The sequence below is a fragment of the Mus pahari genome, chromosome 15, assembly GCF_900095145.1.
Source record: "Mus pahari chromosome 15, PAHARI_EIJ_v1.1, whole genome shotgun sequence".
Classification (NCBI taxonomy): Eukaryota; Metazoa; Chordata; class Mammalia; order Rodentia; family Muridae; genus Mus; species Mus pahari.
Window position 1 is genome coordinate 6061956 of NC_034604.1, and position 26338 is coordinate 6088293.

The following is a 26338-nucleotide window of genomic DNA, read 5'->3' on the forward strand; positions in this document are numbered from 1 at the left end:
GAATCATCTTGCTTACTGCTCAGGTATGTCAACATAGCAAGAGAGAATTACAGCCTGCAGAAGCCCCTGGGATGTGTCGTAGTTAATTAGGGATAAGTTTTATTGTTCATATCTGAAAAAGCTCCTCTCTCAACACATAAAATGCACTGTGCTGCTTTATTCTGATGGGATGTTGTTGTGCACATGTAACCCACCAGCTCCTGTAATGTAGCTAGTTAGACATTTTTTTTTCTAGAAATAAGTAAACTTGAAGAATGTGTGACAGAGCTGTGCCCAAGTCCCAGCTCTGTGACATGGTTTGGAAAACTCAACTTGTTTGACCGTCGTCCACTTTTCTAAAGTCTGTAAAGTGAGGGTGGGGTTAACCCTGCTTTCTGGGGTTATTAGAGGAATTGCAAGCAGCAAGGAGGGAGAGTTTGGCCCACATTGGGTCCCCAGAAATAGCAATCATTCTTAGCAGTTCCTGTTTGTGTTTGCAAGAAAATGTCTGTCAGCCTCTCTCCAAATACGTGCATGGTATGTATCTGTCCTAATTGTGTGGCAGGCTCTTGTGGCTCAAGCTGGAGCCTGATCTTCAGAGTTCTTTCCATGCAAAGATTCGGAGTTTAATCACAGAAGGACACTGCATAGTAGTGCCAAATAATGAAGCTGTCAGGACTGCTGGAATCCATCGTCCATTCACTCTGTGCTGAAGAATGAGACAGCCAGGAATGCAGCCAGGAGGGAGGGGACCAGCTAGGAGAGGGTATGGAAGAGATGACCTCTGCAGCCAGCAAAATCTCCTGCTCAGAATTGAAAGCATTTGTGGTCATCTGATAAAGAATTCTTATTATATAAAAACCACAAAGGGAAAAGAATGGTGTTGTTTTGAGGCACTGTACATTCTGGCAGATACTCTATATTCTGAGTGGGACTATTACATCTGATTTTGCCTATAGCAGTTCTTTGTAAAAAAAAAAAAAGAAAGAAAGAAAGAAAGAAAGAAAAAAGAAAGAAAGAAAGAAAGAAAAGAAAAGAAAAGAAAAAAGAAGAGAAGAAAAGAAAAAGAAAAAAGGCAGGATATAAATTATAAATCTTAAACAAATAATATGCTTTAAAAAATTAAAGCCAAAGCAAAGCCACTGCCCTTCTTTTTTATGTATATGAAAAATAAATAGAAATAAGCTATACTATTGCTAAACACATAGACCACTACAGAAAACTGATAATAAATATGGAAGGATTTACTCATAAAGCTATCTTCTAGCTAATCACTTTTTCTGGTTTGAATACACTTTCATGAATAGAATGGCTGAGAGACGTGCTGCTTGTTTGTACAGAAAGTGACTTCATTGTCACGTCTTGTCCTGAGTCTACATTTGTGATTCCTCATGTCACAGAGAAACTTGGCGTGCTAAGGTGTCCAGCACTAAGATTTACATTTAGGAAACAAAATCACTTACTAATAAAAAGAATTCCACTAACAAAGCCCGTATTGTGTCACATACTAAGTGGCCTGTGTGATGAGGACAAGCTAACTGTTTGTGGAATGGAAGTCCGGGCCTGTAGTCTTTTGTGATTTCATAACATTTGAGCAGCTAGCCAGGAGGTTAACTCTTGTTTTGTTGCTGTAGAGGACAATTATAATGATGCGTAGGTATTTATTTGACTTATCAGTTTTCACTAATAGAACCAAGTCACTCTCCTAGGCTTATGGGAATATATGCCACCAGGCAATAGATTAGTAACTGTGGAAAAGCCACATGAAAAGTTCAATTCAAAGGGATTTTCAGAGGGGAAACTAGGAAGAGGAACAACATTTGAAATGTAAATAAAGAAGATATCTCACTAAAAAAATAAGAAGAAATAAAAGAAAAAAGAAAAAAGTGAAAAAAAAAAAAAGAATCCATATTCCAACCCCCCCCCCACACACACACACACACAAAAAAAAAAAAAAACCTGTGGTCTTTGGGATTTTGCACTCTACCAACTTTGTGATGCTTCTTTTTGGCCACATGGTCTTGATGATACTTGACCTAATTAAAATGACCTAGATTGTTCAATAGTGCTCACAGTGTAACCTCTGAGGAAGAGGTTTAATCAGAGTGGATCCCGCTTAATGAACAAGTTCATCTCTGGTGATGCATGTAGCAGGCAAACACAATAGATAAGAGAATACTTTTTTTTTTTTTTTTTTTGGATTTCTCAAAAAGATTGGAAAAACACACTGGGTTGGAGCCTGAACCACAACACTTGGGAGGGCTCTTTATGGAGAACCACAGCCAAAAGGAATTCTCTTTACTGATGAATTCCTCTGGCCCTCTGTACTGGCATTCTTGGGGTATGTCAGTTATTCCTGCAACCAGCTAACCACCCCCTGGTTGGTTGCCCCACCCCATCCCATTCTTACTTGAAACTTGTTATTGGAAACAGGACAACAGAGAGAACTTTTAAGTATAGACACTGGAGACCAAATTGTCAGTTTTTCCTTAGCTTCAGTAGGCTGTTCAAGTTCACCAGACTGACAGACTGATTCTAGCCACCAAAGGTTTTGAATAATAAAGACTTGAACACTGCAAAATGCATTGGAACCATGAGCCAAAATAAAATGGACTGAAGTGGAGGTAGTTCCAGTGGGAAAACACGGACCCTAAAGGCCCTTTCTGCCTGCAGCCAGCTGCATTGCAAATGTGTTGTTTGGGGCAGGCTTTTCAAGAAGCTAGATCTCTTGGTGGTAAGGGGCAATGTTGCTCCACTTTGAACTGAAATCTCTGATGCACAGCATTCTGCAGATTGGTCCTGCTGCTCCTCCTGCACCTCCCCCGGCCCCCATGGGAACAAAGTCCCTAGTATCTGGGAAGTAATGCTAAGTAAACAAACACTACAAAGGCTGGTAACAGGGGGATATCTCCCTCAAATGTTTGGCTTTTTGTGACTATCTAGGTTCAAGGAAGAAGAGGTCCCCCAGCTCCAGGAACCTGCGGGGCCTTTGTAGTAGGCATCCATATGTTTAGCCAGATGTCGTCCTGGGAGAGGGCAGAGAAGGAAAGATAAAACAAAGTTCTTATTAAAAAATAAGTCTCCTGAGGGAGAAAAAAACAAGCCAGAGAAAGTGTGTCAAGTGGAAAGGGAGGCCAGGCAGTTCCATCTGCTATTGGTTAATGCTGGTAGTCAGCAGTGAGAAATTCGCACTGCCAGGAAGTACCCCTGTTCTTTGGAATGTAGGCCTGTGGCATGCTGCCTGGGAGTAGATCTTTGTGCATCCCACATGTAAAGACGCCTAATGGCAACCCAGTGCTATCACATAGAGGACAAGAAGGACAGATGTTTGTGATACATTCAGGACACTTGTGTTCTAATCCCCATTCACCTCCCTGGGCCTCATTTTCCCATCAGTGACACAGTGACACTTGACTAGATCCTCTCTGTACTACACTGAAGCTCCCAGATTCTGTTATCATAATCTCTCCAACCAAATCTTCCAAGAGCCTTCTTGTAGAAGGTAAGAAGTCACCCTGAAGCCTCAAAACCCTAGAAAATGACAGCCTCTGAAGCCTCAGCATCATCTAATCTTTCTGCAGAAGACTGGTCCAACATCTGCATGTCTATTTTCCTATCATGCATTTGCCACCAAAACCAGTGTGTTCTTTCTCAACATGGAATGTGTCATGTTTGCAGGTATACTTAAATTTCTTTCTCTCTAAGCTTTAATAGGGCTTTCACATCCTCTGAATATAAGAGGCTTTATTTTAATTAATTTTTATGTTTTTATTTATGTGTATATGCATGTACATGCACATGAGCAAGTGGAGGTCAGAGGACAACTTGTGGGAGTCACAGTTGGATCTCTCCTACCATGTGACAACTGTGAATCAAAGTCAGGCCTGTCTGCAGTTGGCTTTACCTACTGAGCCATCTCAATAACCCATGTTTATCTTAAGCCACTGGATTACAGACACCTTGAGCTGGAAGTTTGTATGTGTTTGTGTTCATTTGCTTGTTCATCTTTTAATTAAGGGCGAGGCATTGAAAGTTGTTTTTGTCTTTTCCTTCTTGGCAAAGGTCATGAGGACAGTAATATTTTTAGCAGAGGGTGAGGCTAGGTTATAGTGGGAATGGAAAAGAAAGTCTCCATTGCGGGTAAAGATCTCACACTAAGATAGTGGTAGTGGAAACAGAGAGGATGAGCAGAGCAGAGATAATGGTGTAGTGCAGAGATGGAGGCTTGTAGATGCTGACTCAAGTCGGAACCCTGCCTGTGGTATGTGTATGGCACCTAAGCTCTCTTGCTAGACCTTGCACCTTGTTCTGTGGATTCCAAATGTTTCCCATGAAGAACTCAGCTCAGAACTTGGTACTGTGTTGGAATCCACCGAACACTAGGAAAGTAGTTGGTAATGATGGTGATGAAAATACCCTACTGGAAGATCAGTGGGGACTTGTCAGTTGAAGAATAAGTTGAAGAGACACAATCATGATATTTTTTAGTTTAACTACCTGCGCAGTTTGGATAGTAGTACATAGTTTGGGTGGAAGTTGGAGATGTGTTTTGCAGATGTAGTCACTAGGGCAGCAAAGGACAGGAGACAGCACTGAGACACCGAAATGGGTATTAAAGAAGTAAGGTAGAAACTGGGGAGGTGGCTCTGTGAATGAGAGTGGCTGTTTTGCAGGAAGAAGGACTCAAGTCCTAGCATCCATGTAAAAATCTAGACATGGTTGTATGTACCTGAAAACCCAGCATGGGGATAGAGCCAGGCAGAGCCTTAATACTCACTGGCCAGCCAGCCTGACTAAATGGTGAGTTTTGGTTTACTGAAAAACCCTGTCTCTAGGCAATTCCATTTCCCACCCAAGGGTAAATTATGATGAAAAAAAAAAAAAGCTAATTTATTGTACATATGTTTGATGAAGGAATTGATTTTTTTCCTTTTCTTTTAAATTTGGTATTTTCTTTATTTACATTTCAAATGTTATCCCCTTTCCTCCTAGGAATTGATTTTATAGCTTCATCTAAAAGCCATCAATAAATTGGTAGCTTATGGTCATGATCAGCTTCTGAATGAAACTCCCCATCCCTTAGATTGTGGTCCTCAGATGATAGCGCCTGTACCTTGCTAAATGTGGCTCCTGTCTCAGCTTTATTGGTTTGGAATCTGCATTTTAAAAATATGATATGGAAAGGGCTTTTTCAATTTTGAGAAATTGATCTCCCGGGGTGTTAGACATTCACACTCTCAGCCTTTCTCAGACCCCTTTAGCCAGAAAGTCTGTGAAAATGAATCCTTCAAGTGATTCTGGTGCCCACCAAAGCTTGAGAATGCGACATAAGACATGAAAACGACGGATTGGGCTTCCTCTTGCCTGTGGCACAGAACACTGGAGGGGTGGCTGAACCCTGAGAGCTAAGCTTTAGCTGTTGTTACCACATTGTGCTTATCCTCATTTTGCAGTAAACACAGCTGAAGAGCTCTTCACTGGAGAAAGACATAAAACAACAAACTAGAAGAGAAGCTTTCACGACAGCTTCATGACTGCCATCAGAAGTTGTGAATGTAGTCCTCTATCAGTACTGTATGTTCTGTCCCCCCTTGTGAGATGCTATGAATACAACAGACAGAGAGGCAGCTTAGGTGAATGAGGACTGTCCCACCATGATAACACGACCTCCGTGCAGTATGAGCTTCACATTAAAACTCCCGCAGTCTTTGTCTTCTGCATTTCTAATCAGTCAGATGGAAAATTAGCTCTTCCTGGTTTAGTTTTAGAGTCTCTTGCTGCGTGAGTGCTGGTTTTTCCATGTAAACTGAGCTTTTTTTTTTTTTTCAGAGTTAAACTATACACAATTAAAATGTACCTCATTTCATTAAAATTATTTATGAAATTTTTTTCATAAAATTTTTTCCATTTTTTTGTCCTGTAATGGCTATTCAGAATACTATGGTAACTCAACTGAGACTTACTGCCTGTTTTGTATACCTGTAATGCAGAAAATACTTTTATTTTGAACATTTGATGATAAAACCATGAATTTTTTTCTATATATTCTAGTATATTACAATCAATGGCATGTGAATAAACCTGAGGTTTTTATAGAGAGTGGTAAAAGGGACTACATTGTAGAATGCTCATTTCTAGGGTATAAATACTCCCTTTTGGTCTGATATTATTTTATGTTACTATCAGTTTTAACAGCCAAGAGTCAGATTTAACCTTTGAAAATAAAGAGAACAATTTAACACACTCCCACAATAAGCATTAAGGCCAAAGTCTGGTTTTTAACTGTTGTTTGAAATAATGTAGAAACAGGATCTGGTTGTTTTCAGTATTTTTGTACAATAGAAGTGTTTATTAACAAATTATCACTGTAGGACCAGCTAAGTGGCTCAGCAGGTAAAGGTACTCACTGCCTAGCCTGGTTACCTGAGTGTGGCCCCCAGAACCCACATGGCAAATAGACAGAACCATCTTCTACAAGCTATTGGCTACAGACCTCCATACACACAAAGCAGCAGAAGAGGGAGAGGAAGGATTGTAGGATCCAGAAAGGTCAAGGATACCAACACCAAAAGAGTACGACCCACAGGATCAATTCAGCAGGGCTCCTAGGAGCTCACAGAGACTGAGGGGACAATCGTGGAGCCTGTGTGGGTCTGCATTAGGTCTTCTGCACACAGGCTGTGGTTGTTTAATGTAGTGTGGGACTCCTAACAGTAGGAGTGGGAGCATCTCTACTCTTGCCTGCTCTTGGGACCCTTTTCCTCCCTTTAGGTGGCCTCATCCAGCCTTGATATGAGGATTTGTGCCTAGTTTTGCTGCATCTTGTTAAAACATGTTTGGTTGATATCCCTAGGAAGGCTGCTCTTTTCTGAAGGGAAATTAAGGAGCAGTGACTCTAGGGAAGAGGGGAGGTGGGTAGGGTGAACTGGGAGAGTAGAGAGAGGGGAGCCTATGTTCAGGATGTACAGTATGAAAGAAGAATAAGTAAAAAGAAAAAAATCTTGATTATCATAGTGGACTGTTATTTGAAGTTGTAACTATGACAACATGATATAATATTGATAGACTGAATTGCTGCAATGGTGATTTTAATTTCAAAATATTTTCATGGTATAGGAAGGCATATGGTAAAACTCTTGTTACTTATGGTTTGTAAATCCAAATCATTGTCATGGTTAGTGTTAATTTTCAACCTGGAATCATCCAGGAGACAAGCTTTCAGGAACATCGTGTATGAGATCGCTTAACCCCTAGGCATGCCTGTAAGAGACTCTGCTGATTGAGTTCATTGAAATAGGAAGACCCATCTCCAAGGCAAAAGATGGTGGCCTAGGCAGGGATCCTGGAGTATGTAAACAGGAGAGAGTGAGCTGAGTATGAGCATTCACTGCTTCCTGCATCTGACCTGGATGCAGTGGGACCAGCTGTCTCTGGGATTCCAGTACCATGATGGGCGTGCCTTGATGTGCAAGCCAAACTAAACCTTTTCTCCTTCCCTCTCTTTGTTGTCAGGGTATGTTCCAACACTATCAAGAAAAATAGTTAAGATATGCTTTAGCAAAGATACTGTTTGAAATGATTTTTTTTAATAGTATTAAATTCTGACTCTTCTTGCAGGTATTCAGGAGGGGACACAGTGTACCAAATGTAAAAATAACTGGGCACTGAAGTTTTCGATTGTATTATTATACATTTTGTGTGCCTTACTGACCATCACAGTAGCCATTTTGGGATATAAAGGTAAGCGCTCTTTCTTTTTTCACTCCAAAGAGCAAGAGGATGTGAAATTTAAACACAGAAAAGTTATCTTTGGAAGTATGCTGTGCAGTTGGCCGTTTCTTGGTCCCTCCAAGGACCTCAGAATGTTCGGATGCTATCATTTCTTGGTGCAGGGCTTGCACATGTAACCTGTGTATACATCCTCCCACATATTTTATGTCACTTCTAGATTATTTATAATACCTAATATAAGAAAATGCTATGTAGACAGTTGTTATACTACAATATTTAGAAAATAATGCCAAAAATAATGGCGTATGTTCAATGCAAATACATCTATATTGTTTTTTGTCGTTTTGTTTTTATTGTACTATTATATTTTTGTGTCCCTTTTCTTTTGTCTGTTTTTGTTTTGTTTTTATTATTCAGTTTACATCCCAATCACTGTCCCCTGTCCCAGTTTCCCTCCCCCGTCCTCTCTCTCCCCCTCCTCTGAGAGAGTGGAGGTCCCCTTGCTTATCCCTCCACCCTGGCACACCACCTGTCTGCAGGGCTAGGCACTTCTTCTGTTTATGATACTCTGGTGGAAAATTCACAACCCTCATGAACTCCACCTTTGTGTCCTGAGATCTTAGGTGTGGATGGGACAGTTTTGATTCACTTTGTCAGTTCAAAAGATTTCCCCCTCTTTGTTGCTTTCTCTCGCTTTTTCCCAGCCATTCCCTCATCCTCTATTTGTTTTTTGTCTTATCTGTCTCTAAGAAGTTCTGAGGAAACCACAGTTGTCACTGAGGGAAGCGCTCCTGACACAGGAGAGTACTCAGGCTCTCCAGCGACATGGCTCATCCACCCAGGAATTGACACTTTTGCTTTTTTCTACAGCAAGTTCTATCACTATAGTTTATGAACATCTATAAAAACACTGCCCTATAGAGATTGAACTTAACAGGCAGCAGCACCACTTCCATCTGCTTAATAAAAGGTCAGGCCTACTGTGTGTGATTAAAGTAGAGGTGATTTTCCTCCGAAGTTCCAGACTTGCTGCCTTCTTGTCCCACCTCCCCAGCATATTGGATGAGCTCTACCATATCCATGTACTGGATCACTGGCCTGTGGACCCTAGATGGCTTTTACCTCTCATGTCTCACTAGAAACTCCTGAGAGAAACCTCCTATTTGTTCCCCTGGTGATCTTTTTCATTTTAGGCCCTTGTTAAACCATATCATCATAGATAGTATGTCTGTCTTGTTTATCTTAACACCCAAATGACAGGCTTTTACAAAAACTGTCTTTTATTTATGAAATCTCCAACTAGTACCTACAACTCAGAGTTTACTTATTAGGTATCCAGGATTAGCCACACGAGTAGACTAGTAGATGAAGATCGGAGCTGGTTTCTATGACGATAAAGAACCTAGGCATCTCTGAGACAATCTGTATAGGAGATTGCTGTTCTTCAAAGCATACCCAGACACCTAACACTCTGGAGATCAGCTTGGCCTGCTGTGTGAGTGAAATCTTATGAGGGTGAAGGGAGAAAAGATTTGGGGAGCAGATGACATCTTGATATCCTTTCCCTCCATTTCTCTGGCTTCTGCTGATAAAAAAAAAAAAGGAGGAGGAGGAGGAGGAAGAAGAGGAGAAGCAGAAAGAGGAAGAAGAAGAAGGAGAAGAAGAAGAAGAAGAAGAAGAAGAAGAAGAAGAAGAAGAAGAAGAAGAAGAAGAAGAAGAAGAAGAAGAAGAAGAANGAAGAAGAAGAAGAAGAAGAAGAAGAAGAAGAAGAAGAAGAAGAAGAAGAAGAAGAAGAAGAAGAAGAAGAAGAAGAAGAAGAAGAAGAAGAAGCAGCAGCAGCAGCAGCAATATATACTTGTGGTCACCAACACCAGCTTAGTGAACTCAAAGTTGACGTTCTCCAGATGCACTTTCCCTTTATATGCAGAGACTCCTTTTCTTACTGATAAAACTCTGGTGACCCCAGTGTTGTAGGAGGCAGAAAGATAAGCCCCAGTCCTCCCTTCACAGACCCCCGCTTTGATGACTGGAAAAGTTCTTCTCCGTTAAATGAAAGAAAAATATGCAGTAAAAAGTCATCCAAGAAGGCACCTCTCTGAGGAGGATGAAAGGAAACCCAGCTCTTAACCAGGGTTGGCAAAGGCTATTTCTGCAGTTTTCCTCAAAATCGTTTTTGCTTCTCCTTTCCTGTTACCTTCAGAGCTGTGTGTTAGGATCTAATGAAGTTTCATCTTGAGAATTTGCCAAGCTGGAGCGTCACTTAGTCATTCAGATGTGGGCTGTACAGTGTGACCATGATCCTCAGAAGTTTCAGAAACATGGTTTTGGACAGTTGCAATTTGATACATCCTCCACTCTAAACTCATTAGTCAGTGAGCCTACATGAAGGGCATCATGTCTTAAACTCTTCAGTAAGCCACACCCTCCCAGAACGGCCCCTAACCATGAAAATTCTATTCCATTACCCTGCCCAGCAGGCCGTTCTTAAGATGCTTAGAATGAAGAAAGACACAAATCTCAATCTGCATGTCTCCATTGCCTGACTGTTGTCTGTCTGACACCTCACTGCTAAACTTTACTGGCATAGTGAGGACAAGAGGGAGGCACAGGCACATCAAAGCGTGCCATGAGAACTTGGGGTAATGCTCTTTCTCAGTAATGAATCCTGAGATAGTGTTAATGGTAGAAATGCCTTTGATGTGTTCCAAGGTTGTGTGACTGCTGATAGTAGAATTCCTAGGAACTGTTGAAAGAGAGCATTTCTCTCCCTGCACCTTGATTTGTCAGTAAGGCACAAGCATTTTGAAACAGTACTTGGGAGCCCCGGGCTCTGATCTTGTTCCTGGACTCAAGGAGGAACCATGGCCTGTCTCTCTTTCTTTAATACTTAGCACCATGCCAGACACATAATAAACATCTGTTGATGATAACGTTAAAGAAAATAGACCGAAGCCATGATTGCTTACCCCTTAGGGGTTCTCCTTTATTAAGGGAAATCAGATTGAAAAAAGAAATAATCAAGAAAAATCTATGTAGAGTCGAAGAAGATGTGGATTTTAGAGGTTCATATCCTACCCTGATGTCTCTTTTATGTCTGTGTGATTCTAAAATGTTCTTAACTATCTCTAAAACTCAGTTTCCTCTTCAGTAAAACAGGATTAATAGGAGCTAACTGCGGTGATGGTCCAGCACAGAGCCCAAGTAGGGATTTTGCTTATTATTTCATAGCATAAAAACAACGAGGCTGTTGTTATTGTCATTCCAAGATTCAGTTGATGTGTTCCAGACTCAAGAGAGAGACAAAATTTAATACCATGGGGTAGTCCTTAAGAAATGAGTGTAAACAAAACAGGAGGGGGTTAGTGTCCAGGCCAAGGGATAGTGGCGAAGTGTAAAGATATTCCCATGCAGTTGTTAGGGAAGTGTGCAGTGAGCGTGTGAAGAGGCACACTGACTGACATGCCACTGATGTTTTCCACACCAGCAAACGGTTTTCAGTTGAGGCGCCCCATCGACAGCCAGAATGCTGGTACCCCATCTGTGCTGCCTCTTTGTTTTTGTTATCAGAATATGATCTAGAAACAGGTCTTTATAGACTTAGGATTTCTAGGATGAGACAGGAGCTGCAGCCATTATGCTCCTAGTTGAAATTTTGTGCTGTAAATTAGGGGAGAACCGAGGAGGATGTTGTGTGCTGGCGCAGTGTTAGTTCTGGATTCCAGTCAGCCTGGGGTTTTTATGCACTTGCACACTGCCAGCATCACAGCCCTGCAGTTTACAGCCTTATAACAGGGTGCTATTTTTAAACACAGACACACACGTGGGGCTGCTTTATTAACACTTGTGGGCAGGACACATCATTTGCTTTCCTCATGGAAAGCAAAATTAGCAGTTGCTTTGTTGTTGCTGTTGTTGTCCCCCCCCTCCTCCTCCTCCTCCTGCTCCTCCTCCTCCTATTCCTCCTCCTCCTCCTCCTCCTCCTCCTCCTCTTCTTCTTCTTCTTCTTCTTCTTCTTCTTCTTTTCCTTCTTCTTCTTCTTTTTAAGTGAGAATATTATTCCCTTTATCCTAAGTACACTTGAATTATCTGTCCATACCAGTTATGTGTTTTTATAAACTAAAATGGAAGAAAAATTAGAGAGGGTGGAAAGCGACCGACTGTCAGCATATTTCAGATTTCTTTGGCTTCCGGGAAAGAGGCGGGACTTGAAATTCCATGTGTGGTTTGAGGACAGAATGAGACATATGTTTTTATCTGAGAGTCAAAACTGAGCTTAAGCTTGTAAACATTTTATTTTATTTTATTTTATTTAGGCTTAGTAAATGTATAAGATATATTTTGTTCTACAAAACTTCCAAGGATTCAGGAGCATGTATGCCTATCATACAGCCCGAAGGTCCAAGTTGAAAATGGGCCTCCGTATCCATGTAGTAATTTTTTTGTCATGAGTGTGTGTGTGTGTATATATATATATATATATATATATATATATATGTGTGTGTGTGTGTGTGTGTGTGTGTGTGTGTGTGTATATATATATATATATNTGTGTGTGTGTGTGTGTGTGTGTGTGTGTGTATATATATATATATATATATATATATATATATATATATATATATGGGTGTGGGTGGATGTGTACACATGTGTGTAGTACCAGTGGAGACCAGAAGAGTGCGTCAGATGCCATGGATCTGGAGTTAGAGGTAGTTGTGAGCCACTTAATATGGGTGCTGAGATCTGAATTCTGGTCCTCTACAGCAGTATTCAGTCCTAACCACTGACCTGTCTCCCCAGCTCCTGTGTGGCAATTTTAGAAACAATAGTAATAATTCAACAATGTCCCAAGCCAATGCTGAAGCTCCCTGGTAGGTTGACTTATATGTTGACCTCTATGACCTCTAGCTCAGCTAGGTTTCCTAGACCTCAGCAAATTCTCGCTTTTCAAAATAAATGGCATAATAACTATATATTAAATACCATACAATGAGCTAAGAGATAGAGAGATTTCTGCAGATGGTCCTCAGCTTTCCCTATTTGTCAAGCCATAAGAGGATGAGGCAAGACACACTCAATAAAAACCATGGTTTGAGTTTTGTTTTGTCCCCTGCTAGTGATGCATATTATGTTCCTCCATGACTTAAATCAATTTTCAAAGAAAAAGGAACAAACCAAGGATGAGGACTGCAGGCTGCGAAGAGCACATGGAAAAGCTCAAGTAAGGAAGAGCAGTCAGGGCACTTCATGGGTTCACTGCAGCCAGACTGAACACTGGATGGAAAGCAGCAAGGGCTTCTCCAGGGTCAGTTCCTGGATCCAAGGAGCAAGTTCATTTCTGGGTCACACATAGTCTGCTTCCTGAGAGGAGCCAGGAGAATCTCCCCATACAGTCATGCATAGATAAAACACATGAGAGGTAGTAAAACCTGTGTTGTTGAGCTTGAAAGTACTATACAAAGCATTCATGCTTCTAAAAAGTCTTTTTATAAAATCGTTATTCAAAAGAACCTTTTCAAATCTGCTTTCTTCTATAATAAATTATCTTGTCTTGGAACTGAGAAACCAACATGAGCAGATAAGTCAACTAATGTTTTCTTTTCCCAAATCTTAGTTGTAGAGAAAATGGACAATGTCACAGATGGCATGGAGACATCTCGCCAGACTTATGACAACAAACTCACTGCTGTGGAAAGTGACCTGAAGAAATTAGGTAAACTGCAGCAAAAGTGAACCATTGAGTGGAAGGGAGTCGCCCTGCATGAGTGGTGACAGATTTTCAGAATGGTGATGCACTTAGGGTTTCTGTTGTTGCGTGCTATATCTTTCCTTGTCTTTTCATTGTAATACTTCCATTTTTAAAAGTAAGGACTTGCACCTTAAATTTTTATGTACTATATAAAATCTGCTCCCCACCATTGACTGAACAGGACATTAAGTCCTGCCTCTAGAAAGCTGAGATTAGCCTGTAACCTGAAGAGTTGACTTTTAATATAAAAGAATGTAGCCTGTTCTGTTTCTTTTTTTTAAAATGATTGATATATTTATTTTATGTGCATTGGTGTTTTGCCTGCATGTATGTCTGTGGAAGGGGTTAGATCCTCTAGAACTGGAGTTACAGACAGTTGTGAGCTACTGTGTGGGTGCTGGAAATTGAACCCAAAGCCCCTGGAAGAGCAGCCAGTGCCCCAGCCCCTGCATGTTTGGTTTCTTGATGTCTGTTTTCAATTATTAAAAGAATAAGACAGTTCAAATGATGACTAAAGCTTTATGAGTATGATTCTGCTCTTGAAAATTGGTAGTTATTTCTACCATTCAAATTATTAAATATCCACTGAACCAAAGAATTTTGCATTGCAAAATCTTTTAGCATGAACATCATTAGTTTTAATCCCAAAATAGTTCATCATTTTTATTGACAGTAGAAAAAATGAATTTTGGTAAATTTGGAAGGTTGATTTCTTATAAGTACACCCTGCCTGGTATCCTAGCATCTGGGAAATCCCCCTCTGTCTTTGTAAAAAGTGTCCACCCAAGTTTGTAAGTCCTATGCTGAACACTACAGACCGCATTTTAAATAGATACAGATTCTTAGTAATAAAGCCAAGCCTGCATGTACCACAAACTTTACATGTAAAATACTCTTAGTGAAGTATATGGGATCTTTACTTAAAATTACATTTATTTGGTTGGTTGGTTGGGTGGTTGGTTGGTTGGTTGGTTGGTTGGTTGGTTGGTTAAAGAGGCATACACATGCCACAGCATGCATGTAGATCAGAGAAAAAAATGAGTTCTAAGAGTCTGTTCTCTTCCTCTACTATATAGGTTTAGGAATTGAACTCGTGTTGTTAGATCTTACAGGAAATGCCTTTACCCACTGAGCCATTTCTATGGCACATATCTGGGTGTCTGGCCCCCTAAGCATCTCTACCACCAGTCTAAGTAACAAGTATCTCTTCTTCCAGGGGATCAAGCTGGGAAGAAAGCTCTAAGCACCAACTCTGAGCTTTCTACCTTCAGATCAGACATTCTGGATCTCCGTCAACAACTTCAGGAGATCACAGAAAAAACCAGCAAGAACAAAGATACGCTGGAGAAGTTGCAAGCAAATGGGGACTCACTGGTTGATAGGCAGAGTCAACTGAAGGAAACGCTGCAGAATAATTCTTTCCTCATTACCACTGTCAACAAAACACTCCAGGCATATAATGGCTATGTCACAAATCTGCAACAAGATACTAGTGTGCTCCAGGGCAATCTGCAGAGCCAAATGTATTCTCAGAACGTGGTTATCATGAACCTCAACAACCTGAACCTGACCCAGGTTCAGCAGAGGAATCTTATCACAAATCTGCAGCAGTCTGTGGATGACACAAGCCTGGCTATCCAGCGAATTAAGAATGACTTCCAAAATCTGCAGCAGGTTTTCCTTCAAGCCAAGAAGGACACTGATTGGCTAAAGGAGAAAGTACAGAGCTTGCAGACACTGGCTGCCAACAACTCTGCCCTGGCCAAAGCCAACAATGACACCCTAGAGGATATGAATAGCCAGCTCAGCTCATTCACAGGTCAGATGGACAACATTACCACTATCTCACAGGCCAATGAACAGAGCCTGAAAGACCTTCAGGACTTACACAAGGATACAGAAAATAGAACAGCTGTCAAGTTCAGCCAACTTGAGGAGCGCTTCCAGGTCTTTGAGACAGATATTGTGAACATCATTAGCAACATCAGCTACACAGCTCATCACCTGCGGACACTGACCAGCAATCTGAATGATGTTAGAACCACTTGCGCAGATACCCTGACCAGACACACGGATGACCTGACTTCCTTGAATAACACACTAGTCAACATCCGCTTGGATTCTATTTCCCTCAGGATGCAGCAAGACATGATGAGGTCAAAGTTAGACACTGAAGTGGCCAACTTGTCAGTGGTTATGGAAGAGATGAAACTGGTTGACTCCAAGCACGGTCAGCTCATCAAAAACTTTACCATTCTACAAGGTAAGCATAAATTTTGTATTTGGATTTTTATCTATTGCTTATATAACAAATTGTTCTGAAATATGGGACTGTAAAACAAATATGTATTATATAATAGGTTTTATGGATTGGGAACTTAAAACCCATGTGTGTGTGTGTATATGTGTGTCTATATCTGTGTACATCTGTGTGTATCTATGTGTGTGTGTGTCTGTGTATGTCTGTGTGGGTATTTGTGTGTGTCCGTGTGTGTGTGTGTGAGTGTGTGTGTGTCTGTGTGGTTGCAGTTAAGATGATAGCTGGGGCTACCATCATCTGAAGGCTTGATAGGTTGGGACATGGATCTAGCATGACTTATTCACATGGCCCTCAGCAGGAACCTCAGTTCATCACCAAGTGAGTTTCCTTATTGTTGTCACAACAGGAAAGCTGGCTGCCTCCAAAGTAAGTGATCCAAAAAGAGAGAAAACTGGAAACCACTTTGTAACTTCACCTCAGTAGGCACACTCTTAGCACTACTGATCATCTGTAATCCCAAAACTTGGGAGGCTTGGGAAAGAGGGTTCTTAAGTTCAAAGTCAGCCTGGGCTGCAAAGCCAAGACCCTTCTCAAGGAAAAAAAAAAAAAAATAAGTATTCAAGTACTTGTAATCCCAGCAGTAAAGAGGCAAAGACAGGAAGATCAGGAGTTCAGTGTGAGTTCACAGATAGAAACGGAGTGACTAGCATAGAAAATGAGTTTTGCTGTCATCCAGGGTATCTGTGGCTTAGATTCAAATTTACTCTAACAATAAACCATCGTAGGTTTGAAGGTGCAAGAACAACTAGATGCTCTGCTTCTCTATCGAGGGCATACAAAGGTGGCTAAATAGAGGTTCAACTTTTAGTAGCTCAACCTAAAAGAATTTTAAAGCCTGTGAAGTTGGGGAACAAGTAATCAATCTTGACCTTCAAAAAGGGAATAAAAGGTAGACTTTACATACTGTATTTAGTGGAGGACTAGCTTTCAACCTGAAAAAGTTTAAGAAGGAATTAGATAATTTGTGAGCTTTTAGGAAAGTTACTGTCACAACAAGTTCACAAAATGGGAGGCACGTGACCTCATCTTACTTCCTTACACCAACCAAATTCTAAGAGTAGTCAAAATTGGGAAATTAGAACAGCATGTCTGCATTTCACCAAGGCATTGGGCATTGATCCTGTTAGGAAAATATAAGGACTGCAACGGAGTTGGGTGACTGCATTGATGGTAATGGGTTGCTTGCTTCTTTGTTTGTTTGTTTTGAATACATAACTACATACAGTAAAACCAAACAGTTTCTGCCAGTCACAGTCCTAATGCAATGCAGTTGAGTCATCTGTTTGAGGATTTCCCATGCTGCCAGTTCCTCAAAGTGTTTTGAATTCATCAGAAACTGTTCTGGGGAAATGTATATTTCCATGTTTCTATGTTGCTTCAGACTCTTGGCACAATTCATTGTCTTGAACCTAAGGGTCATCATCTGAGGAATGCCCTCAACTCTTGGAGGCTATTCAGTTCTTGGCCTGGCAGCCATATCACAATATCTCAGTTTCTACAAAGCCACCAAGAAGCCTGTCTCTGTCTAGTCTGCTAAGGTGGAGCATGAATGGCATGACCTATTAAGAAAATTACTTTCCATCCCCTTTGTCATGTGCTGTTGGTTAGAAGTAAGTCCCAGGTTTCAGACTTAAAGTCACACATGCATCACTGGAGGTCACTTTAAGGGTGTCTGTCACATTAGTTGAATGATCAACTATAAATCACCTGTGGACATGAAGGACAGATTCAAGTAGCAGATGGCAGGATCATTTTCAACAGTTTTGTCAGTAACACAAAACAAGATGATCGAATCACCTAGAACCTGAGAGCCTAGAATCGTAGCAAGATGTTAGCCTGATAGAACAGATCTGTTAAGATCTTGCTTAGTGGTAGACAAGACCCAGCAGACCCCCATTCTTTTGGGAGAGACAGGATCTAGCTATATAATTCTGGCAAATCTCAAAGTCTAATCCTATCTCAGCCTTTGTATGAAGCTCGCCTAAATAGCTATTTTCAGTTGCCTTCAGAAGAACAGTCCCAAGCAGATACTTCACGGTAATGAGAGGCTGAGAAAGCACTCCCATTCTGGAGACAAGTGCTTCCTCCAATATATGCTCCTCCTCCCCCATTCTGCTTTCCTTAACTGTGAAGAACCCGATAAATCAGGATAGATTGATGTCAGTGTATGTGGTTTTATGTGAGCCTTCTGTGAGATTTAAAATACTGTGTGGTATTATCCAAGAAAGTCTCGTTATTATGCATTTAATAAGGCCATGTGATGGTAGCTACCAGAGGCATCCTCACCAAGATGCATACCTGTGATCCCAGCATCCTCACCAAGATGCATACCTGTAATCCCAGCATCCTCACCAAGATGCATACCTGTAATCCCAGCATCCTCACCAAGATGCATACCTGTAATCCCAGCATCCACATTAAGATGCAGAAAACAGGGCCAGCAATATGGCTCAGTGGGTAAGAGTAAAGGTCCTGAGTTCAAATCCCAACAACCACATGGTGGCTCACAACCACCCATAATGAGATCTGACATCCTCTTCTGGTGTGTCTGAAGTCAGCTTCAGTGTACTTATGTATAATAAATAAATCTTTGGGCCAGAGCAAGCAGAGACTGAGAGCAGAGTTGACCCAAGCAAGCAGGGGTCCTAAAAATTGCAATTCCCAACAACCACATGAAGGCTCACAACCATCTGTACAGCTACAGTGTACTCACATACATAAAATAAATAAGTCTTTACAAGAAAAAAAATACAGAAAACAAAGTCATACACACCCATAATCCCAGCACCCCGGAGGCCAAAGAAGCAGGACTGCAAGTTCAAGGCCAGCCTAGGCTATATGGAAACCCCTATATCAAAAAAATAAAATAAAAAATAAAATAAAAAATAAAGTAAGGCAAAAGAGAACTAGATAGACAGTCATATGTTGACCTCTGGCAACAGCCATCTGTACATTCATCAACCAAAACTTTTGTTAAGGACCCTTTCCTTTTCTTTCTTTTGGTTAGAAATGATATGATTTTTATCCCAAGTATTCATACAGAGGGCTTCGAATGCACAGTGATCTGCTGGGAGTTCCTGCTCTGTCCAGAACTGCTCTTCTCCAGGCTGAGTCCTACACATAGCATTTGAGCCTTCTGTATAGTGTGATATTTTCCTCTTAGCCCTTCTGAGATAATAGGAATGTTTCATGAGTATAGAATGAGACAGCATTTGAGGACAAAGTTCTTCCTTTAGGAACCGTCATCTGTGTGTGCCTTGCAGACTTTTGAAGAGTGCATTTGAGTTAAGAGCAAGTAGAGAGAGAGATGTCTGGCTTGAGTTAGAAAGCACCTGTGTGAGTGTGGAGTTCCCCTGTGCTCTTCCTGTAGCCAGCACAGTGCAGTGGAGACAAAACAGAGTGCCATATGCATGTGGAGGATAATCTTACAACACACAGGGTTAAAGTGGCTTCGAGCCTGAGTCCTTCCTGCAAGCTTCTGGAGACTTACCTGGAGGTGAGTCACACTCAGATACTGTCCACATCCATCATTTTCAGCCCAATTATGAATGTGCAACATGCAGGTCATGCTTCTGGGCCCTCAAATGAATGGTCTACTTTCATCATTACAACTCCTTAAGGTGGAAATATTAACATTCTTCTTTGCTGGGGGAGGGAACTAAACCATAGCAAGCCCAAGTAACTGTTCCAAGTTCACACATAGGGTTATGTGACAGCAGCGCTGGTTCCCAGGCCTGGGCTTCCCCCTACCACGGTACCCTGGTGCCTTAGAGACCAGCGTGTTTGGCAAGGTTGAAAAGATGAAGCATTTACTTTGAGGAGTTGATTTTTGGCTTTGATATTGGCATGAACTAAACTCTGCAATGTGTAGCAAGGCTAGAAGATCAGGGAACAATGCCAAGTACAGGGCAGATGAGATGTAAGTCCCATGTATAAGGCAGATTGCCAGTGTGGTATTGTTGGTTTGGGTTGGCTCTGAGACATAGCCCTGCCTGTGCTGAAACTCACTATGGAGACCAGCCTGCCTCTGCCTCCTGTGCTGAGCTTAGATGAGGTGTGTGCCACCGTGCCAAACTATCTATTGTTTTGGTTTGCTTTTAATTTTCCCATTCCTTCTGACTTTGATAAAGCTATTAACTGTTACTTACTACAAATTGCTATAGTTTGGGTCTGGAATGGTCCCCATCAGTCTATGTGTTAAAGGCTTAGTTTTTGACTTGTTGTTACTGGGAAGTACTAGAATGTAGGGCTGGTTTAGTGGGGACTTACCTACCCTTGACCTTGAAGGGGCTGCCAGTTTCTTTTCTAATCTTAGCCATAAGGTAAGAGTTTATTCTACCAGGTGTTCCCAGTCTTGATATGATTGATACTTTGGTGTCACAGGCCCAAAAGCAAGATGTCATGCCATGGACCAGAAGCTCCAAAACAATGAACTAACATAAATATTTCCTCTTAAGGTGTTTTGCTATAGTAACAGAAAGTTAACACTTGGCTGATTGATATGTTTAGTTAATTCCAGTCAAAGTAGTTTTTTTTTATGAGAAAACTGCATTATATTGTCTTTTTTATTTCTACCCTGTCTGTTTGTTGTTGTTGTTGTTGTTACAGAATTTTATATTGTATCCCAGGATGAACTAGAGTAAATATGTAGCCTGGGCTGCCTCAAATTCGTAGCAGTCCTCTGTTTTGGCCTCCCAGGTACTATCATTCAAAGTTCTTAACATCATATCTCCAAGAACTTGGACATTAGACAGAACTTAGGCCATTCCTCTACTTTATGTCACATAGAAGTTTTGTTGGAAAACATGTTTAAAACTGTCTCAAGTGGATCTGGGAAGAAACACACTTCTCAGAGTCCATAATCCATATGACAAAGCCAAATCGAGGCAGTGAGGGAAAGTCTAACATCTGAGAACTCAGCATCTTAAGGTTCCCTATATCTCTGACGTCTGGGAGCCACACCATGACAGTGCACACGTAGGGCTACCCAGCATCCTGTTTGGGTTGTCTGGGTGAATTTTGGAAGCCTGTTTTGGAAGCCTGTAACAACTTTTTGAGCCACATGGGAACCCTGGTAATTGAGAACTACACACTCAGCCTTGACATTCAATGAGCAAATCTCAGTTGCGCTTCTGTCATGAGCATCCACATGCCTCCATAATATGACACATTTGACTCTAAATTCATGTTGTTGAACACATACAATACTTTCCCATTTTATGTGTAGGAGTATGGGGTAGGAGTATGCAACATATTTTAATTTATTTATTTGTTCATTCATATGTGTGTGTGTGTGTGTGCACATATAGGCACACATGTGGCACAGCTTACATGAGGAGGTCAAAGAATAACTTTGCTCTTGCTCTCAATCCGGTTGAAGCAAGTTTTCCCTATTTCTGCTGCTGCTGCACCACACTTGACTAGCATGTAGGTGAGTGATGTGCCTGCCTCTCTGCATGAAAGCTGGACTGTAACTACATGAGTCCCAGGGATCAAGCATGGGTTGTCAGACTTGCACAGCTAGCACCTTTACACAGTGGACCATCTCCCCAGCCCCTCATTTCAATTTACTTTCACTTCAATAGCCACCCAATAAAAGACCCGAAGCCCTGAGATGATCCAGAGGCTAACCAGTGATACTAGCATCTTGGGCCCTAGAGGAAAACATTCCATGTCCCAGGTTGGCTTTTAAAATGACTTTGGTTCTTTTCATCAATTTTCTTTAAGTAACCAGAAAAGTAAACCTCTAAATTTTTTTTAGTGAGCAAGGTATGTCATATGAATCCTATTATCTATAGAACTCAGCATCTTGGTAGGCTATCTGCTTTTTGCAAGGTTAAGGGAGCTGTGAGTAAGCCAGCAATATGACAGGCCTGCTACTTTATGCATAGTTCCAGACATTAAGCTTGATCTTACTGTAAAACTGGGAACCGTGGATAAGTGCAACACCTTACAAGAAGAGACTTTGTTTTATACTAACCTAGCTGAAAATCTATTGAAAGTTAGATTTTTATTAAAGACATAAACTTGAGCCACATTGCTATGCCTATTCCTTTCCATTGTGTGATTTAGAAACTAGCATCTGCTGGTGTTTTGTGCTGACTCTGGAACCCGTGTTTAATGCCCTCCTTCAAACAAGCCCCAGTGTCTCTATGTACACTAGCTGAGGACATTCAGCCACTTCCAATTGGGGGTAGGGGTCATCTAGACCCTACTCAGAAATAATAAACAGTAAAAAAGCTGCCACCCCAAATGAGGGAGATGGATTTAGATCTGCAATGGGAATCTGTGTGCATTTGGAGTCTGGGGAGGGTTGCAAAAAGAAGTCTAACTGAGATGAGAGGCAAGCCCTGAGAAACCGCTGTTCTTTCTTGCATATAAACTCATTTCCAGGAGATTTCAGGAAAACATCAACCCATAGTGTGAGGAATTGAGAAACTAATTATTGGCTGAAAGTTTAGAAAGTGTTATCAAGAATTACTAAAATGATTGGATTTTCTAATAGATCTTCACTTGGTGGGTTTTCTGAGGTCTAATATATACTTTGAGTGAAACACGCAGCTAAGAAGCTATGATTTTCATGTGCCCGTTTCATAGACCTTTGCATAATAATATTCCCCTCGCAAGCTACCTTTCCCACTCTAAGCCACGAGGGTACCATTTTGCAATGACACATGCCCCAACTTACTTAAGGAGATGACATTTAATAGTAAGAGGTCTTCCTGCTTGTCTCTCGATGACATGGATTGGCTAATATACTCCCTCATACTAAAGAGAAGAAAACTCAGGTTGCAGATAAAACCAGTGGACTCATTCTTAAATATCATTTAAGAGTCAAGAAAGAAAATCCTTTGGTCATGTGAGGGACATTCAAGTACAGCCTTATTGCAATTAACTCCAATGTCCAAAAACTGTTCTTATTTTGTATTTGTAACACAGTAAACCAAGATTTTAAGCTCTACTAAAAAACAAAACAAACAAAAAGACTTTATCTATTTATATTCACTAAAAAAAAACTAATATTGATATATTATTTTAAAATATCATAGAGTTAATATATTTGGAGTTATTTAAAATTTATATTGAGAAAAATGCATGTATTTTCAGTATTGCTGTAGACAAACATCTACATAAGACTGTTCAATTGATTGTTTTATATCAAACAACTTTTATAATACTCATTTTTATTGTTACAATAGTTTATAATTTTTAAAGAATATAATAAAAACAAAAGGTATTGTAGGTTTTGAGGCGGGGGGTCTCTGGGAGGAGTTGGGGTACAAAAAGGAAAGAAGAATGTGATGTAAGTCTATTGCTCAAAATATGTTTTTAAATGTTAACAAATTCAGATAAATTGAAATTATGTATCTTTTCTCATCATAGTGCAATAAAGCTTAAATCAAAAAAAAAAAAAAAAAAGACAGGTCTCTCCACAGCCATTCCATAGCTAGATCTAGGACCCACCTAACGCATAGGTTGGGAAGAGCTACCTCTTGGAATAAGGTAACACAAGGCAGGTCATCAGTACCTGGAATCCTCTTCCTTCCTTCTCCCGACACAGAATGTTGATATATTAAGGTACTGGGCTTATGACAGTGAGGCTCATGCGTTTGATAAACAGTCCTAAATCAAGCTGCCAGGCAAGGTGATAGCTACATGATCTCAGCAAGCCAAAGACTAAATACATAGAGACAGAAGGGAAACTGCGTAACTTCTTTTGGTGACAAACACTGGTGTCTGTTTCAGCATGGATCCCATCAGTGAACACCGTTGAGCTTCATCCTAAACACTGTGCACAGGAAGAGTAGGGTTATTAAAAAGAAAAGTAAACCAGCACATCATTGTATTGTTTTGCACAGATTTAAACCCGATGAAACAACAGAATTCTTTCCTTCCAGCTCTTAACGTCTAGGAGCCCAGGTCTTGCACGGTGGGTTTCTCCCAAGGTCTCTCTCCTTAGATTGCAGATGGCCATCTATCACCTCCTTCTGTCTCCATCTGGTTCTCCCTCTGTGTCTGAATCTTTTTGTTTTTATAGGCATGTGGGTGGTACATGTGTGTGGTGTATTTACATGTGTGGGGAGTGATATGCATAGCCATACATACACATTGAAGCCCGAGGAAGATACTGGGTGAGCTGCTTCTCAATCTGCCTTATTCCTCAAAGCCAACAGTACATTAAAGACAGTAAGCACTCCTTAATGCCTATGTTTGTGTGCTATATAAGCATATACACTCACAATGGAACATGTATATATGTTTTTATGTTTTAGGTCCTCCTGGCCCCAGAGGTCCAAAAGGTGACAGAGGATCTCAGGGACCACCTGGTCCAACTGGCAACAAGGGACAAAAAGGAGAGAAGGGAGAGCCTGGTCCGCCTGGCCCTGCGGGTGAGAGGGGCACAACTGGACCAGTCGGCCCTCCGGGAGAGCGTGGCAGCAAAGGATCCAAAGGCTCACAGGGTCCCAAAGGATCCCGTGGGTCCCCAGGGAAGCCTGGCCCTCAAGGACCTAGTGGGGACCCAGGACCACAAGGTCCACCAGGCAAGGATGGACTCCCTGGCCCTCAGGGCCCTCCTGGTTTCCAGGGACTACAGGGCACTGTGGGTGAGCCTGGAGTACCTGGACCTCGGGGGCTACCAGGCTTGCCAGGGGTGCCAGGCATGCCTGGACCAAAGGGACCACCTGGCCCTCCAGGCCCCTCAGGAGCAATGGAGCCATTGGCTCTGCAGAATGACCCAACCCCAGCATCAGAGGCCAATGGTAAGTCCAAGTCATCCTTCTCAGCCGGAATTGTGGAGGAATAAGGCAGTGTATAGGCTTGGCTAAACCAACCCCCAGGAGTCCCCTAATTACACGAAACAGCAGGGACCCTGTGTGTCCCTCTGGATGCCTCAGTGCTGTCACTCAGGGCCCTGTGTTCCTGCTTAAACATTATCAGGTCTCTACACATTTAGATGAGCCAGGCCTTCAGAAGACCCCTGTACCCCAAATACTTCCTTCAAGATATCCTGTACTGGCTGCTCCCTGACCATCCCCCTTCATCTTTCTTCTTTCTCCTTCAGACCATTCTACCAGTTACTCCACCAGTATACAGATAGGGTTTCTGTGACAGAGTCCACATTCTGGTTTGGCTTAAGAAGCTATTGTGGTGCCTTTCTGTCTCTTTGACAGAAAGTCTTTTGCAAAACTATACTAGTTAGGAGCCAAGCGTGGGGGTCCCTCATGCTGGTCCTTGAGCCAGGTTTTGGTTCTGAAGTGCGCCTGTTTACAACCTCCAGCCGATCGGAGCTGACTGTGTATCAGGACCTACCCCACTTTCTTTTTTCTGTCATTATAAAGCCTAAACCAACCCATTCCGCCATTCTACACTGTGTGGTGTTCACTGCTGTGTGCTGTACAGTCCACATCTGTGAACATCTGCTCGGGATCTACACAGGGACACTCCATTGGCATGCAAGTGGTACAAGGCTGTCACTTTTGTATCTTAGACACAGCTGAGGAAGTTCAGAGTTCCTTCTGTGTTTTCTAAATCAACACTTAAAACTTGACATTCCTAGGATGTCCGCCTCACTGGAAGAACTTCACAGATAAATGCTACTATTTTTCATTGGAAAAAGAAATTTTTGAAGATGCTAAGCTTTTCTGTGAAGACAAATCTTCCCATCTTGTTTTCATAAACTCAAGAGAAGAACAGGTATGTATGTCAGCTGCACACTTGGTTGGAGAAAACTATAATTTAGAGATAAGTTATACTTGGAAATTGCATACCTTTGGGAGAGTCAAAGAGATCAAAAATTCCTAGTCTCATAAACAAAGGAAGGCTGCAGTTTGCATGGGCTTAATCCAGGTATGAGAGTATATGAATGAATTCAAAATTTATACAGTGGAAGCAGCCTAAAGGAAACCTAAACCAACTGTAACTCACAAATTCTTTCCTTTTCTTTTTTTAATGTATTTTTTCAATTGTTTATTAGATATTTTCTTTATTTACATTTCAAATGCTATCCCAAAAGTTCCCTATACCCTCCCCCCCACCATGCTCCCCTACCCACCCACTCCCACTTCTTGGCCCTGGCATTCCCCTGTACTGGGGCATATAAAGTTTGCAAGACCAAGGGACCTCTCTTCCCACTGATGGCCGACTGGGCCATCTTCTGCTACATATGCAGCTAGAGACACGAGCTCTTGAGGTACTGTTTAGTTCATATTGTTGTTCCACCTATAGGGTTGCAGACCCCTTCAGCTCCTTGGGTACTTTTTCTAGCTCCTTCATTGGGGACCCTGTGTTCCATCCAATAGATAATTGTGAGCATCCACTTCTGTGTTTGCTAGGCAGTGGCATAACCTCACAAGAGAGAGCTATATCAGGGTCCTGTCAGCAAAATCTTTCTGGCATATGCAATAGTGTCTGGGTTTGGTGGTTGTATATAGGATGGATCCCCAGGTGGGGCAGTCTCTGGATGGTCTTTCCTTCCATCTTAGCTCCGAACTTTGTCTCTGTAATTCCTTCCATGGGTATTTTGTTCCCCATTCTAAGAAGGAGCGACGTATCCACACTTT

General features: G+C 41.5%; 1 protein-coding gene across 1 annotated transcript in view; it reads left to right on the forward strand.

Annotated features, from left to right (window-relative positions):
• Colec12 (collectin subfamily member 12) overlaps window positions 1-26338 on the forward strand; it is a 167428-nt gene that overhangs the window by 124846 nt on the left and 16244 nt on the right. Inside the window, exons 3-7 of the mRNA XM_021214468.2 lie at window positions 7597-7719; window positions 13322-13420; window positions 14673-15719; window positions 24050-24538; window positions 25336-25472. Coding sequence (XP_021070127.1) covers window positions 7597-7719; window positions 13322-13420; window positions 14673-15719; window positions 24050-24538; window positions 25336-25472 — 1895 coding nt within the window. The remainder of the gene's footprint in view (window positions 1-7596; window positions 7720-13321; window positions 13421-14672; window positions 15720-24049; window positions 24539-25335; window positions 25473-26338) is intronic.